This window comes from Petromyzon marinus, unplaced genomic scaffold, assembly GCF_048934315.1.
Source record: "Petromyzon marinus isolate PM22_M1 ecotype Great Lakes invasive population unplaced genomic scaffold, UKy_Petmar_22M1.pri1.0 PM_G_Scaffold_30, whole genome shotgun sequence".
NCBI classification, from domain to species: Eukaryota; Metazoa; Chordata; class Hyperoartia; order Petromyzontiformes; family Petromyzontidae; genus Petromyzon; species Petromyzon marinus.
The window spans coordinates 2189464-2203394 of NW_027422873.1; the positions used below are offsets into that span (position 1 = coordinate 2189464).

The 13931-nt window shown below is 49.6% G+C and overlaps 1 protein-coding gene across 1 annotated transcript; it reads right to left on the reverse strand.

Moving 5' to 3' along the window:
- Positions 1-3111: 3111 nt before the first annotated feature.
- On the reverse strand, positions 3112-7793 carry LOC142915381 (cyclin-J-like). Its single transcript, XM_076061214.1, has 6 exons — positions 7764-7793; positions 7242-7452; positions 7015-7127; positions 5832-6003; positions 5113-5272; positions 3112-3362 (listed from the first exon to the last, which is right to left on the reverse strand). Exons 1-6 carry the CDS (start codon positions 7791-7793, stop codon positions 3116-3118), a joined length of 933 nt encoding a protein of 310 aa, XP_075917329.1. The 3' UTR covers positions 3112-3115.
- Between the last annotated feature and the right edge of the window lie 6138 nt (positions 7794-13931).

Here is a 13931-nt window from a genome sequence, read left to right on the forward strand (position 1 = left end):
CTGATGAGTCTGATCAATCACTAAATGGGCTTAGAGTTAACCATCTCTGTATTGGTGATAATACCACACTGATGAGTCTGATCAATGACTACATGGGCCTAGAGTTACCCATCTCTGTATTGGTGATGATACCACACTGATGAGTCTGATCAATGACTAAATGGGCCTAGAGTTACCCATCTCTGTATTGGTGATGATACCACACTGATGAGTCTGATCAATGACTAAATGGACCTAGAGTTACCCATCTCTGTATTGGTGATGATACCACACTGATGAGTCTGATCAATGACTACATGGGCCTAGAGTTACCCATCTCTGTATTGGTGATGATACCACACTGATGAGTCTGATCAATGACTAAATGGGCCTAGTTACCCATCTCTGTATTGGTGATGATACCACACTGATGAGTCTGATCAATCACTAAATGGGCTTAGAGTTACCCATCTCTGTATTGGTGATAATACCACACTGATGAGTCTGATCAATGACTACATGGGCCTAGAGTTACCCATCTCTGTATTGGTGATGATACCACACTGATGAATCTGATCAATCACTAAATGGGCTTAGAGTTACCCATCTCTGTATTGGTGATGATACCATACTGATGAGTCTGATCAATGACTACATGGGCCTAGAGTTACCCATCTCTGTATTGGTGATGATACCACACTGATGAGTCTGATCAATGACTACATGGGCCTAGTTACCCATCTCTGTATTGGTGATGATACCACACTGATGAGTCTGATCAATCACTAAATGGGCTTAGAGTTAACCATCTCTGTATTGGTGATAATACCACACTGATGAGTCTGATCAATGACTACATGGGCCTAGAGTTACCCATCTCTGTATTGGTGATGATACCACACTGATGAGTCTGATCAATGACTAAATGGGCCTAGAGTTACCCATCTCTGTATTGGTGATGATACCACACTGATGAGTCTGATCAATGACTACATGGGCCTAGAGTTACCCATCTCTGTATTGGTGATGATACCACACTGATGAGTCTGATCAATGACTACATGGGCCTAGTTACCCATCTCTGTATTGGTGATGATACCACACTGATGAGTCTGATCAATCACTTAATGGGCTTAGAGTTACCCATCTCTGTATTGGTGATAATACCACACTGATGAGTCTGATCAATGACTACATGGGCCTAGAGTTACCCATCTCTGTATTGGTGATGATACCACACTGATGAGTCTGATCAATGACTAAATGGGCCTAGAGTTACCCATCTCTGTATTGGTGCTACCTGACAGTCGGTCAGATTTGCTCAGATTTATTTTGACAGTGACCAAAGGTAAGAGAACCACAATGCACTGCTTAAGAAGAAACCGTTGGTGTTTATTCGCAAGTAAAACATGATTTTACAACCTGCGCTGTTATGATCGGATTTTTTCGTCAATTGCAGGTTTAACTAGTCTTTGATGGTGATATTAAAGGAATTACCAACACTGGATCAGGACCACAAATACGAATATCATGCCATGATCGTTTGAGCAGGAAGACAGTTTTATCAGTAACACAATTTTCTCTAGATTAATAGTCTAAAACAATGAATGATTCCCTTGTCTCACATGCAAGAGATAATTCTGAATCTAAATGCTGTCACCCAGTCACACACAGGATTAAATGTGCCCATTTAAAGTGTACATAATTATCCACAATGAAATTACAGCATTACACCTGTCCGTAGCAGCATCTTTCACATGTCGATGTAGAAAACTGCGAACCTGACTTTGCCATCCCTACAATTTCACGTAATTTCATTAATACACATTCTTTCTGAGAGATGCATAAGTGACAAGGTCGCAATATATAAAAACAAGTAGCAGAGAGTTCGCACTGTTTAATGGAAGTGTCTGGGTGGCTTTGGGCTAACACTATGCCCCGCAACAGAGACATGAGATTGGTACAAATTCCACGCATGGTTATTTTTTTCTCCTCAATTCTTTTAACGGCTAAACAGATGGCACATTATGTTCAGTGTATTTGGTAATGTTGTTCAGTGTAGCGCAGTGATAAAAGTGTCCAACCTATAACCAGATAGTCGCCAGTTCAATTCGCACACAGAGGTGGATTCTACAATTATTCCAGTTTAACACGTAGGCTTTCGCGACCAATTATTCCTCCGGGATTGACGCAGTAAGTACCGCTTTGTGGAACGGCAACGATCGCTTCACAGACATGTCCTTAAAAAATACCTTCATTGGCTGAGAAACTCCCGTGAAAATAAGCATCAACCAATGCTCACTTAGGCTTGAAGACAATTCTTACTATGTCTCTTTGGCCATTTGAATTCATGGCCAAACATAAAATGGCCAGAGCGGAGCCGGGCCCCAACAGCGTGGCTTTTAACTGCAGGCCGACCCACTATTTGTCGGCGTTCGGCTGGCCTCTTGACCAGCGGAAGTCGGTTTGCGATATTCGTGGGATTGCGTGCAGCACGACACCTCATTAATTGAAATTTGCAACCGTCACGAAGATTCTGCGACGCTTTCGTTGCCGGTAATCTACAGCCCCCTTGAACACCCCCCACCCCCCCAGCTTGCCGACCAAAGCTCTGACGAGCTGAGCTTTGACCGACAACTCGCTCCGCGTTCTGCATTCCTGAAATCAGTGCCCTGCCGAAAACGCAACATCAAGCGCCGCACAGCCCGCCGATATATCTGTTGTGCGGCTCGATGGCCAGGTTCCTGCTGACACGCGGCTTGCGCGGCCAAATCGTGGTCATCCCAAATGTTGCCAAGGGTCTCTTTGCTGAACGGCGGCGGCAGCGGCGGCGACGACGACTCCATCTCCTGACCCACCTCCACAGGTGGCGTCTGCACCGACTTGGGCACCAGATGCTTGGCCGGCACGAGGCAGCGTGGGGGGGGGGGGGCACGGCGTGGGGGGCACGGCGTGGGGGGCATGGCGTGGGCACTCAGTGCTTCTGCTCCTCCTGCTGCTGCTGTGGCTGCTGCTGCTGCATCATTTGTTGCTGCTGTTGCTGCTGCTGTGACTGCTGCTGCTGCTGCTGTGGCTGCTGCTGCTATTGCTGTTGTTGCTGTTGCTGTTGTTGCTGTTGCTGTTGTTGCTGTTGTTGCTACTGTTGCTGCTGCTGCTGTTGCTGCTGTTGCTGCTGTTGCTGCTGCTGTGGCTGCTGCTGTTGCTGCTGCTGTTGCTGCTGTTGCTGTGGCTGCTGTAGTGGCTGTGGGTGCTGCTGCTGCTGTTGAGTTGACTGGTGACGAGGCACACGTGGTATGGCTGAGGCTGAGTGGGAGGGCTGCTCAGAGTGGACAGCAGGATTTTCCTGAAGCTCCATGACCTGCTTCCTGTTGAAGTTGTATTTACTGAAGAGTTCGAACACAGGGGGAGGACGTAGAGTTAGAACAGACACACAGGTCCATGCCTGTGGGTCTCATCATGTTAGGTTCAAGCCCATCTTGACACACACAGGTCCATGCCTGTGTGTCTAATCATGTTAGGTTCAAGCCCATCTTGACACACACAGGTCCATGCCTGTGTGTCTAATCATGTTAGGTTTAAGCCCATCTTGACACACACAGGTCCATGCCTGTGGGTCTAATCATGTTAGGTTCAAGCCCATCTTGACACACACAGGTCCATGCCTGTGGGTCTAATCATGTTAGGTTCAAGCCCATCTTGACACACACAGGTCCATGCCTGTGTGTCTAATCATGTTAGGTTCAAGCCCATCTTGACACACACAGGTCCATGCCTGTGGGTCTAATCATGTTAGGTTCAAGCCCATCTTGACACACACAGGTCCATGCCTGTGTGTCTAATCATGTTAGGTTCAAGCCCATCTTGACACACACAGGTCCATGCCTGTGGGTCTAATCATGTTAGGTTCAAGCCCATCTTGACACACACAGGTCCATGCCTGTGTGTCTAATCATGTTAGGTTCAAGCCCATCTTGACACACACAGGTCCATGCCTGTGTGTCTAATCATGTTAGGTTCAAGCCCATCTTGACGCACACAGGTCCATGCCTGTGGGTCTAATCATGTTAGGTTCAAGCCCATCTTGACACACACAGGTCCATGCCTGTGTGTCTAATCATATTAGGTTCAAGCCCATCTTGACACACACAGGTCCATGCCTGTGTGTCTAATCATGTTAGGTTCAAGCCATCTTGTAATCCTTGAACCCAATATCACACCGTACCCTTGACAGCAATATAATAATTTGACATCAATAAAAACACATGGGATGTACTGCAGTAATTAACACCACTGCATAGTACTGTCGTTTGTAGTAGTTTGTCCTCAATATAGCATAAGTGGAAAAAACCCTGGGGCAAAATCTGAAAAGCATACTTCCCAATCTCTAAAAATTAAGAGTGTGCAACTTAATGTTGTTAAGTTTAAATAACGGTTGCTAAGCACAGGCCCAAAATGCTAAGAAGCCAGCAACAGCACCGTAAGAATGTCTACTCGTTTAGCGTTCATCTGCTTATTTAATTCAGCAAGGTGATGAGAAACCTCAACCATAAGGGCCCATCTACCAATGAGTCACAAGGCACCATGGGTAATGCTGGGGCCCCTCACCGAGTCTCAGGGCATCCGTGATGGACTAGGACGTGAAATTCGCACGCACAGGAATCCACATATCAGCTTCATTTAGTCGTCATGGATATTGTTTAAAATATTTGCCATCTGTTGCACAATGGCATACTCGTTGGTTTTTTTAGTAGTCTCTCGTCATGCCAACTTGACAACAGTATTTGTCCTCTGGAGATACTGGCCTCCACCGTGTGAATGTTGAATCGACATGACTACCTTGGTCCCACCGACATTGCTCAGTTGATCTGGGAGACACTTTCACCTTCCTGTGACTAACAGTTAATCTTAAAGCAGTGATGGTTTGGGCAGCAGTGATGGTTTGGGCAGCGATGCATAACCTGTATTCAATTTCCCTTGGGTAAATTCGGCTTTAACGGGTAACCGGTATGGTTTGTAAACATAAATTGTGGAGAGAAAAGAGCACGTTGCTGCCTCGTGAGCCACAACTCAGCCTTAATAGGTCTCTTAAACGGTCACTTAGGAGAGCTTTGTGTTGTTTGTCGTGCAAATCACCAAATCAGCTGCTCCGCGCATGGCAGGATCATCTCCCAGGCAAGGCCAGTGAAGTGTTGCATGTACAGAGTCCACGCAGAGGGCAGCTTCACTTCTATACGGGCCAATGCTATGCTTGCAGCCGCCACCACGGATGGACGGAAACTCAGGAATACGTGGTCTGCATACACACAAACAAAGACAATAACCCTCCGTTTAGCCTTAACAGACTGTTGGGGGCAAGTGCTGCTAGCGAGTAGCAGCACCTATGAAGGTCGGCACGACACACGAGGGGGTGGGCGGTCAGCACCACGCCCGGCCGCCTTTGTCTCCCCAGTGCTGGTGATGTTTACACACCGCATTGAGTTACTCATTTGAGGCCGAGTCGACCTAGGGGAGGCCCAGGACCGGTTCAGATAATCGTCACCGGTGATAGCCGTGAGCGGGCGTTGGACCAGGGTGTCCAGGGTCGTAGCTGCAGCGTAGCGCTAACCGCTACGCCACCTCTACCCTGCACACAGGAATGACAGGCAGGCACACAGACGCTTAAACGCACAAGCACCCAGTGAATGAGGAACGTTGGGCCAACGGCACCCTGAACATTTGAACAAACATTCCGACGTTGGACAAAAATATATATATATTCGGTGACGTTTCAGGCACTGCCCCTTCTGTCGCCGGTCACCTTAGCGCTGCAAGGCCGGTGCCTACGAAGCGCTCCTCTACAGCTCTGCGAGCACCTTGCAGGGCGAGCTGAAGGAAGTGGGCCGTGTACTTGATGGTGTACGCGTGCCGGTAGGACGAGCCTCCAGCCGGGGCGTCCTCACGCCGCGACAGCCACAGGAAGTGGTCCACGAAGTGCGCCGCTGTGGGCGTGCACAGGTTCCAGTCGAGTGTACGCAGCAGCAGGAACTGTGCAGGGGGGAGGCAGATGGGAGAGTGGGCTGGCACGGCACAGCTGCCACCACTCCGTGAAGCATTCAGTCCGCCACGCTGCTGCGTGTTGCCTGGAGGGTTTATTTGGTGCATGGCTCGCAAAACAGTTCAAATGTCTGGTCAAGGAGTCAACTCGGCCCTTCGTCTGCACGGGTAAATGCAATGACCATCATATTAAATTTCGATTTGAAGCTTTCGTGACTTGCAAGGATTCATCTTCTTTGGTTCTTTTGGTAAAGTCACGTAGAATGAGAATAAAATAATAAATTGATAAAATAACACAATAATATTCTCATTATTGTGTTATTTTATTTTATCAAGTTATTATTTTATTCTCATTCTACGTGACTTTACCGAAAGAACCAAAGAAGACCATCATATTCTTTTGGGTCTGTCGGTAAAGCCACGTAGATTTGAAAAATTAATAAAAAATATCACGACGTTTCCATCGCATCGCAAGCAAATCGTCACGGGGTGATTGTTTTATGGAGAGACTGAGCCCCACCATAGGATGGGAGAATTTCCTGCACTTGTTCCAGTGCCATACAAATAAATGAGCACCACTCCACGTTCATTCGTCAGGTCTGCTGTGGTAATGTTATTCTGCAGCTTTTGCCTTCCTGTTATCTAGTAAAAAGACACGCTTCTATATTCAAATTCGGGCTGTACATTCAAATTGTCTACAGAATAATTAGTTGGCATGAAACAGAGATGATGTGTTCATATTCTTTGGGTCTTTGACGTTTCGATCACAACAAAAGCAATCACCTGAGGACGACTGCTTGTGTTGCCATCGAAACGTCGAGATTTTTAAAATTATTTTTCTATCTACGTTACTTTACCGACAGACCCAAAGAGTAAGATTGTAAAGTAACAAGACAAAACAATTGGTTTCTTGAATCAAATCGCGACCTTGAATCATGACAATGCACGGAACGGTTCTGGGGTGAAACATTGCATGCCAAATTAATATGGGCATGCAGCTACCTCCGTCTGCTGCAATTCCTCCTTGGACAGACTCAGCCCTTGCTTGGTCATCACCTCCAGCCGGTTCACCCAGTCCAGTCGCGGCACCTGCTCACCCATCTCCTCGAACTTGGCTGCGCAGGGTGTCAGGGACACGCATGCCGACGGTGAACAAGCGACCAAGCGTGCGAGCGAGAGATGAGCGAGTGATCGGGTGGGTGGGTGGGTCACGTGAGCGATTGACCGACCTGCTATAATGAGGTAGCAGATTGAGCAGGTGTAGAGGCAGCGGACGGTGATGTTGTGGCGGTCCATGAACACGTCTAACATCGGGATGGCCAGGTGGTGCGTGGCCACACCCAGCTGCAGCTGCTCGCTCAGAGTTGCCAGGAGGTCGACGAAGTGGCGACGGAGGTGCAGCTGGGGCGAGCGTGCGCAAAACCGAGGCAGTGACAGCTCCTGCGAGGGGGAAAAAACAGAGGACACGGGGTTGGGAGAGCAGTTGGGACGCTGTAGAGTTGGGTCAAGAGGTCAAGAGGTGTTTTTAAACGATAATAGATTATTCTGGGGGTCTAAGGAGGCGACGTGCCCGGTTACGGTGGGCCACAGCAGTTAATTTTCGCCGTCACGCAAACCAAGAGTGACAAAAGCCACGGGCCAAATTGTCTCCCTGTTCAAGCGAGTGAAAGATGGCGAAGAACTCATTCGGTAGTCCTCAGCCTATGATGAAAAAAAACCATAAGGTGTGGAGATCCGTACCTCCAAAGCACAGCCACTTTTATTCTTCCACAAGGTACCATATCGCTCGTGTTATAGTCCCCGGAGAGATAGGGGGCCGGGTCGACCCGCTGGCCAGGATTAAACTTGCAACTTTCCCACTGCGAGTCGAGCACTCAAACGTACGTGCCGTGTAAATCAGTTCGTGGGATTTGCGTCTGCGTGTAGGAGGCCTATTAATGAGAGAGGCGGATACCTTCTCTCGAAGGACGCGGTAGACGTCGTCTGCCAACTCGCCTTGCCACCACTCGCTTCTGTCCATGTCTTGGTTAGTCGCTCGCGCCTCGTGCTCAGGAGTTTATTACTTGGGCAGGCACGTGCTGGGTACACACAAGTGTTCACGTGTGGAGTTTATTACTTGGACAGGCACGTGCTGGGTACACACAAGTGGAGTTTATTACTCGGACAGGCACGTGCTGGGTACACACAAGTGTTCACGAGTGGAGTGTATTACTTGGACAGGCACGTGCTGGGTACACACAAGTGGAGTTTATTACTCGGACAGGCACGTGCTGGGTACACACAAGTGTTCACGAGTGGAGTTTATTACTCGGACAGGCACGTGCTGGGTACACACAAGTGTTCACGAGTGGAGTTTATTACTCAGACAGGCACGTGCTGGGTTCACACAAGTGTTCACGAGTGGAGTTTATTACTCGGACAGGCACGTGCTGGGTACACACAAGTGTTAACGAGTGGAGTTTATTACTCGGACAGGCACGTGCTGGGTTCACACAAGTGTTCACGAGTGGAGTTTATTACTTGGACAGGCACGTGCTGGGCGCACACAAGTGTTAACGAGTGGAGTTTATTACTTGGACAGGCACGTGCTGGGTACACACAAGTGTTAACGAGTGGAGTTTATTACTTGGACAGGCACGTGCTGGGTACACACACAAGTGTTAACGAGTGGAGTTTATTACTCGGACAGGCACGTGCTGGGTTCACACAAGTGTTCACGAGTGGAGTTTATTACTCGGACAGGCACGTGCTGGGTTCACACAAGTGTTCACGAGTGGAGTTTATTACTCGGACAGGCACGTGCTGGGTACACACAAGTGGAGTTTATTACTTGGGCAGGCACGTGCTGGGTACACACAAGTGTTCACAAGTGGAGTTTATTACTCGGACAGGCACGTGCTGGGTGCACACAAGTGGTCACGTGACAGATTTGACGTCACAGCTCACTTGCCGTGCAAAAAATAAATACATTATTGAGCCCCCCCCCCTAAAAAAATATACAAAAGTGTATTTTCATAATTTGTGCATGGTGTACAGTCTGGAAAGTACCCACATGGCAAATTTCCAGTTTGTTGCATGTGGAGAAGTACAGACAACACACACAATCACAACTTTGCCTTTCATATATATGGAGATTACCACAGGTTACGCCACGGGCACTTCGTGCTCAACAGAGCATTAAGAATAAAGGCAGAATTTTCACAACACTTGGAAAAGAAACTACATTTGCAATTTTCTGCAAAAAAAAATGAACACATTTTCCCATGTGTAAAAAATAAATGCAATTTGTTATTGACACGTGTGCAAACTTCATAATGCATTTGCTTGAGCAACACCGATTACATTATTGACGAAATCTTAAAAGTGCTCATGCTAAACCGGCTTCCAAACGTCTCAAGCTCACACCCTACCCCCCGCTATGCATGTGGAATAATGTAAAAAATGTGTCCCGTTATGATGAAAAATAAAACAAAGTCTTACCAAACACTGTCCATTATTACACGGCGGGAAGGGAAATCGTTCAAGTAACAAACCGTGATTGTTTAAACGCCTCAATATGTCACGATATAGTCTAAATACAGCAAGTCTCAAGTCTTTCACGGTAACTACGGACGGAGCGGGCAGCACGCAGCCACGTGGGAGTCGTCACGTGACGCAGCCGCCGACTCCCAGGACTCTCCACGCCCCCGGAAGTGCTGCTGAGCGCCGGAAGCCGGAGGTGACGCGTCATCCGTGAGCCAGAGACTCCTGATTGGATGAGGTGTGGGCGTGGCCGCACCCGAGGGGGAGGCGACGGCCAGGGGATAAAGGGGGGGAGGGAAAGACCCACACAGACCCATAGAGACCCACAGAGACCCATACTCACAGAGACCCATACTCATAGAGACCCACACAGACCCATAGAGACTCATAGAGACCCACAGAGACCCACAGAGACCCACACAGACTCATAGAGACCCATACTCACAGAGACCCACAGAGACTCATAGAGACCCATACTCATAGAGACCCATACTCATAGAGACCCACACAGACTCACAGAGACCCACACAGACCAACAGAGACACCCACAGAGACTCATAGAGACCCACAGAGACACCCACAGAGACTCATAGAGACCCACAGAGACACCCACAGAGACTCATAGAGACGCACAGACACCCAAAGAGACTCATAGAGACCCACATAGACTCACAGAGACCCACAGACACCCACACTCACATAGACCCACAGACCCATACTCATAGAGACCCACACAGACCCACAGAGACACCCACAGAGACCCATACTCATAGAGACCCACACAGACACCCACAGAGACCCATACTCATAGAGACCCACATAGACCCACAGAGACCCATAGAGACCCACACACACTCACAGAGACCCATACTCATAGAGACCCACACAGACTCACAGAGACCCACATAGACTCACAGAGACCCACACTCATAGAGACCCACACAGGCCCACAGAGACCCATACTCATAGAGACCCACACAGACCCACAGAGACCCATACCCACAGAGACCCACAGAGACCCATACTCATAGAGACCCACAGAGACCCATAGAGACCCACACAGATACCCACAGAGACCCACACTAACAGAGACCCTAAGTAAAACTAAACTAAGTGTATTGCCACCAGGGTGTAAGGGGGCCCCCCACTGAGCTGCTGTGCCAATCTTGGTCCACGCGAGCGGCCTGCCCTGCACCAAGTGAAAGCAGCTCCGTCAGGTCGCTCGTAACGTGGGAACGGCGTTAGAGCGGCCAGGAGAATAATCCTCGCACTCTTAAGACGCACCGCTCGGATCGCTAGGGATGGGTTAGCGCGTCTCCCACGTGCGTGTGAATATTCACAGAGGGTGGACGTGGATGTAAGATAATTTTGTCGTGACGGTGGTCGCAGCTGCTGCGAGCTGCTAAGAGACACTTGCCCCTACAGTCTGTTAGATGCCACACGGGGGGCCTTCACTGGAGGGGTTTGCTTTGCCGCACCAACGCTCCCCACACACACGCACACACGGTGAACTCGTAAAGTGATAACAGGAAACGATGAGGTTAAATGTGCAAAAGTTTAATATATTAAACGGCAATAAACGCATTCAAGAGTGTGAGTGAGGTAAAAGAATAGAATTTCTACATTGAGGTAAACAATTTTTTTATATTGTGAGGTAAAAACAAATCTTTTTTACATTCTGAGGTAAAAAAAATAACAGTATTTTTTATAAATATTCTGAGGTAAACAAAAAATATTTTGAACCTTGAGGAACATTTTTTTTACATTCTGAGGTAAAGATATGAACATTAAATTGTCCTTAATGAGACATACATTAACAAACGCTCTCTGTGTATCTATCTGTCTCTCTGTGTCTCTGTGTGTCTCTCTCTGTCTGTATCTGTCTCTCTGTGTGTGTATCTGTGTCTGTGTGTGTCTGTGTGTGTCTGTGTGTATCTGTGTCTGTGTGTATCTGTCTGTGTGTCTCTGTGTGTGTATATCATCTCAGTCAGTCGACCCGTGGCACCTGGGTCTGCCCCGTGACCTCCTGCCAGCGGTCGGTCAACACTTCACGTGGCCTCAAGGTGCACATAGCCTGGCACAAGCGTCGTGGTGACATTACTGCCACTGAGTGGTGAATGGCGGTTGTTGTTGTTATTGTTGTGCGTGTCTGTGTGTCTGTGTGTGTGTGTCTGTGTGTGTGTCTGTGTCTGTTTACTATTACCATCATTAGGGGAAAAAACGGTGATCCAATCTCCGACCCCCAGGAACAGGTTTGCAGATTTGCTGAGCATTTCTGTGAGGTCCTGGGGGAGGGAAAATCCCTCAGCCAGGAAAACATCGTGGCACAAAGTGAGGATGACCCTGCTGTGGCTGCGGTGCCTCAAATATTGGAAGAAGTCACCCCCTGTGAGTGGCTGGCTGAGGTGCCATCTGTTGAGGAAGTACTGAAGGCGATCCGGAGTCTGAGACCAGGAAAGGCAGCGGGCAGAGATGATCTCCCAAGCGAAATGCTGAGGGTGGCGTTTGTGCACAGACTGCCCTATATGACATCATAACGGTCTGGACCACTGGACGGGTTCCGCAGGATTGGAAGGATGCCCTGGTGGTCCCCCTTTTTAAGAAGGGGGACCGCACAGACTGTAACAACTACAGGGGCATCTCACTCCTCAGTGTGCCGGGAAAGGTCCTGGCAAGGATTATTCAGCATCACGGCAATATCTTTTCATCGGTTGCGTAACACTGTGTGGAAGCTACCTGGTCTGTCGCTCCGCACTAAGCTTCAGGTCTTCTCGGCCACGGTCATTCCCTCCCTTCTCTACGCTTGCGAAACGTGGACCCCCCCTAATGGAACATCTTCGCCGGTTAGAAACATTTAGGCTGGCCTGCCTACAATCCATCCTGGGTTTAACCAGACTGGATTGTGTGAGGAGCTCACAAATCCTTGAAAGATCTGGGCAAGGTCCCGTCGGTGAGCTCCTCCGGCGGGCAAGGCTGCGATGGCTGGGTCATGTAGCCCGCATGCCCAGCCACCGCATGCCGAAACAGCTTTTGTTCGGCCGGATCGAGGGGGCTAAGCGGGCGCGGCACGGGCTAGAGAAGAGATGGAGTGATGTGGTACAGGAGGACGTGGAGCTGAGTGGACTTGCCGATGACTGGTAACAGCGGTGTCAAGATCGGCTTCTGTGGAGGCTCGTGAAGGATGCTACTGGGCAGTTGGAGGTAGTTGCCCTCCAACAACAACGGAGGGCGGAGGAGCGACGCTCAGAACAACGAGCGGAGCGCCGGGTGGCTAAAGCACAGCAGGTTGGCACAGTAGGGGGCACAGGTGGTGCATCAGCCAGTGATCTCAGTCAGTCGACCCCTGGCACCTGGGTCTGCCCCGTGACCTCCTGCCAGCGGGCGTTCGACACTTCACGTGGCCTCAGGGTGCACATAGCTTGGCACAAGCGTCGTGGTGACGTCACCGCCACTTAGTGGCGAATGGCGGTTGTTGTTGTTGTGTGTCTGTCTGTGTGTGTGTGTCGTGTCAGGACAGGAACGTGTGCACCACAGAGTGGATCTCCCTGCGGCAGAGTGGGCAGGCCATGCCACGCTGCTGCAGCTCCAAGGCGCAGCGGCGGCACGTGGCAAGGTGGCCGCTGTCGCCGTGAACTAACGTGCAGCTATGCGGCTCACTCCGGCACACCACGCACTCACCTACGACAACACCATCAGCACCACCCACACCACCCACACCAACACCACCATCACCCACACCACCAGCACCACCACCCACACCAACACCACCAACCACACCACCACCACCCACACCACCAGCACCACCCACACCAACACCACCACCACCCACACCAACACCACCACCTACACCACCACTATCACCACCACCACCCACACCACCACCTACACCACCACCATCACAACCACCACCAGCCACACCACCACCCACACCAACACCACCACCCACACCACCACCATCACCACCACCACCACCACCACCCACACCACCACCACCACCCACACCAACACCACCGGCTGGAGCGCAAGATGGAGAGGAAGTGGTGGAGGTGGTGGTGACGTTGACACCGGCTGAAGGGGAAGAAAAAGAAGAGATTATGTGAGTGAGTGAATGTGTGAGTGTGTGTGAGTGTGTGAGTGTGTGTGTGTGTGAGTGTGTGAGTGAATGAATGTGTGAGTGTGTGTGAGTGTGTGAGTGTGTGTGAGTGTGTGAGTGAGTGTGTGTGTGAGTGAGTGTGTGAGTGTGTGTGAGTGTGTGTGAGTGTGTGAGTGAGTGAATATGTGAGTGTGAGTGAGTGAATGTGTGAGTGTGTGTATGTGAGTGAATGTGTGAGTGTGTGTGAGTGTGTGAGTGAGTGTATGACTGTATATGGGTAGCGGTATTGTAGTTAGCGCTACAT

Bases quoted from the DNA above. Each gene is read 5' to 3' on its own strand.
- LOC142915381 (XM_076061214.1), bottom strand. From the start codon at position 7,793: ATGGTACCTTGTGGAAGAATAAAAGTGGCT. The intron at 6,004-7,014 runs GTAGCTGCATGC...CCCCCTGCACAG, and splicing joins AGGAATTGCAGCAGACGGAG to TTCCTGCTGCTGCGTACACT. The intron at 3,363-5,112 runs GTGATTTGCACG...CGAACTCTTCAG, and splicing joins TGCGCGGAGCAGCTGATTTG to TAAATACAACTTCAACAGGA.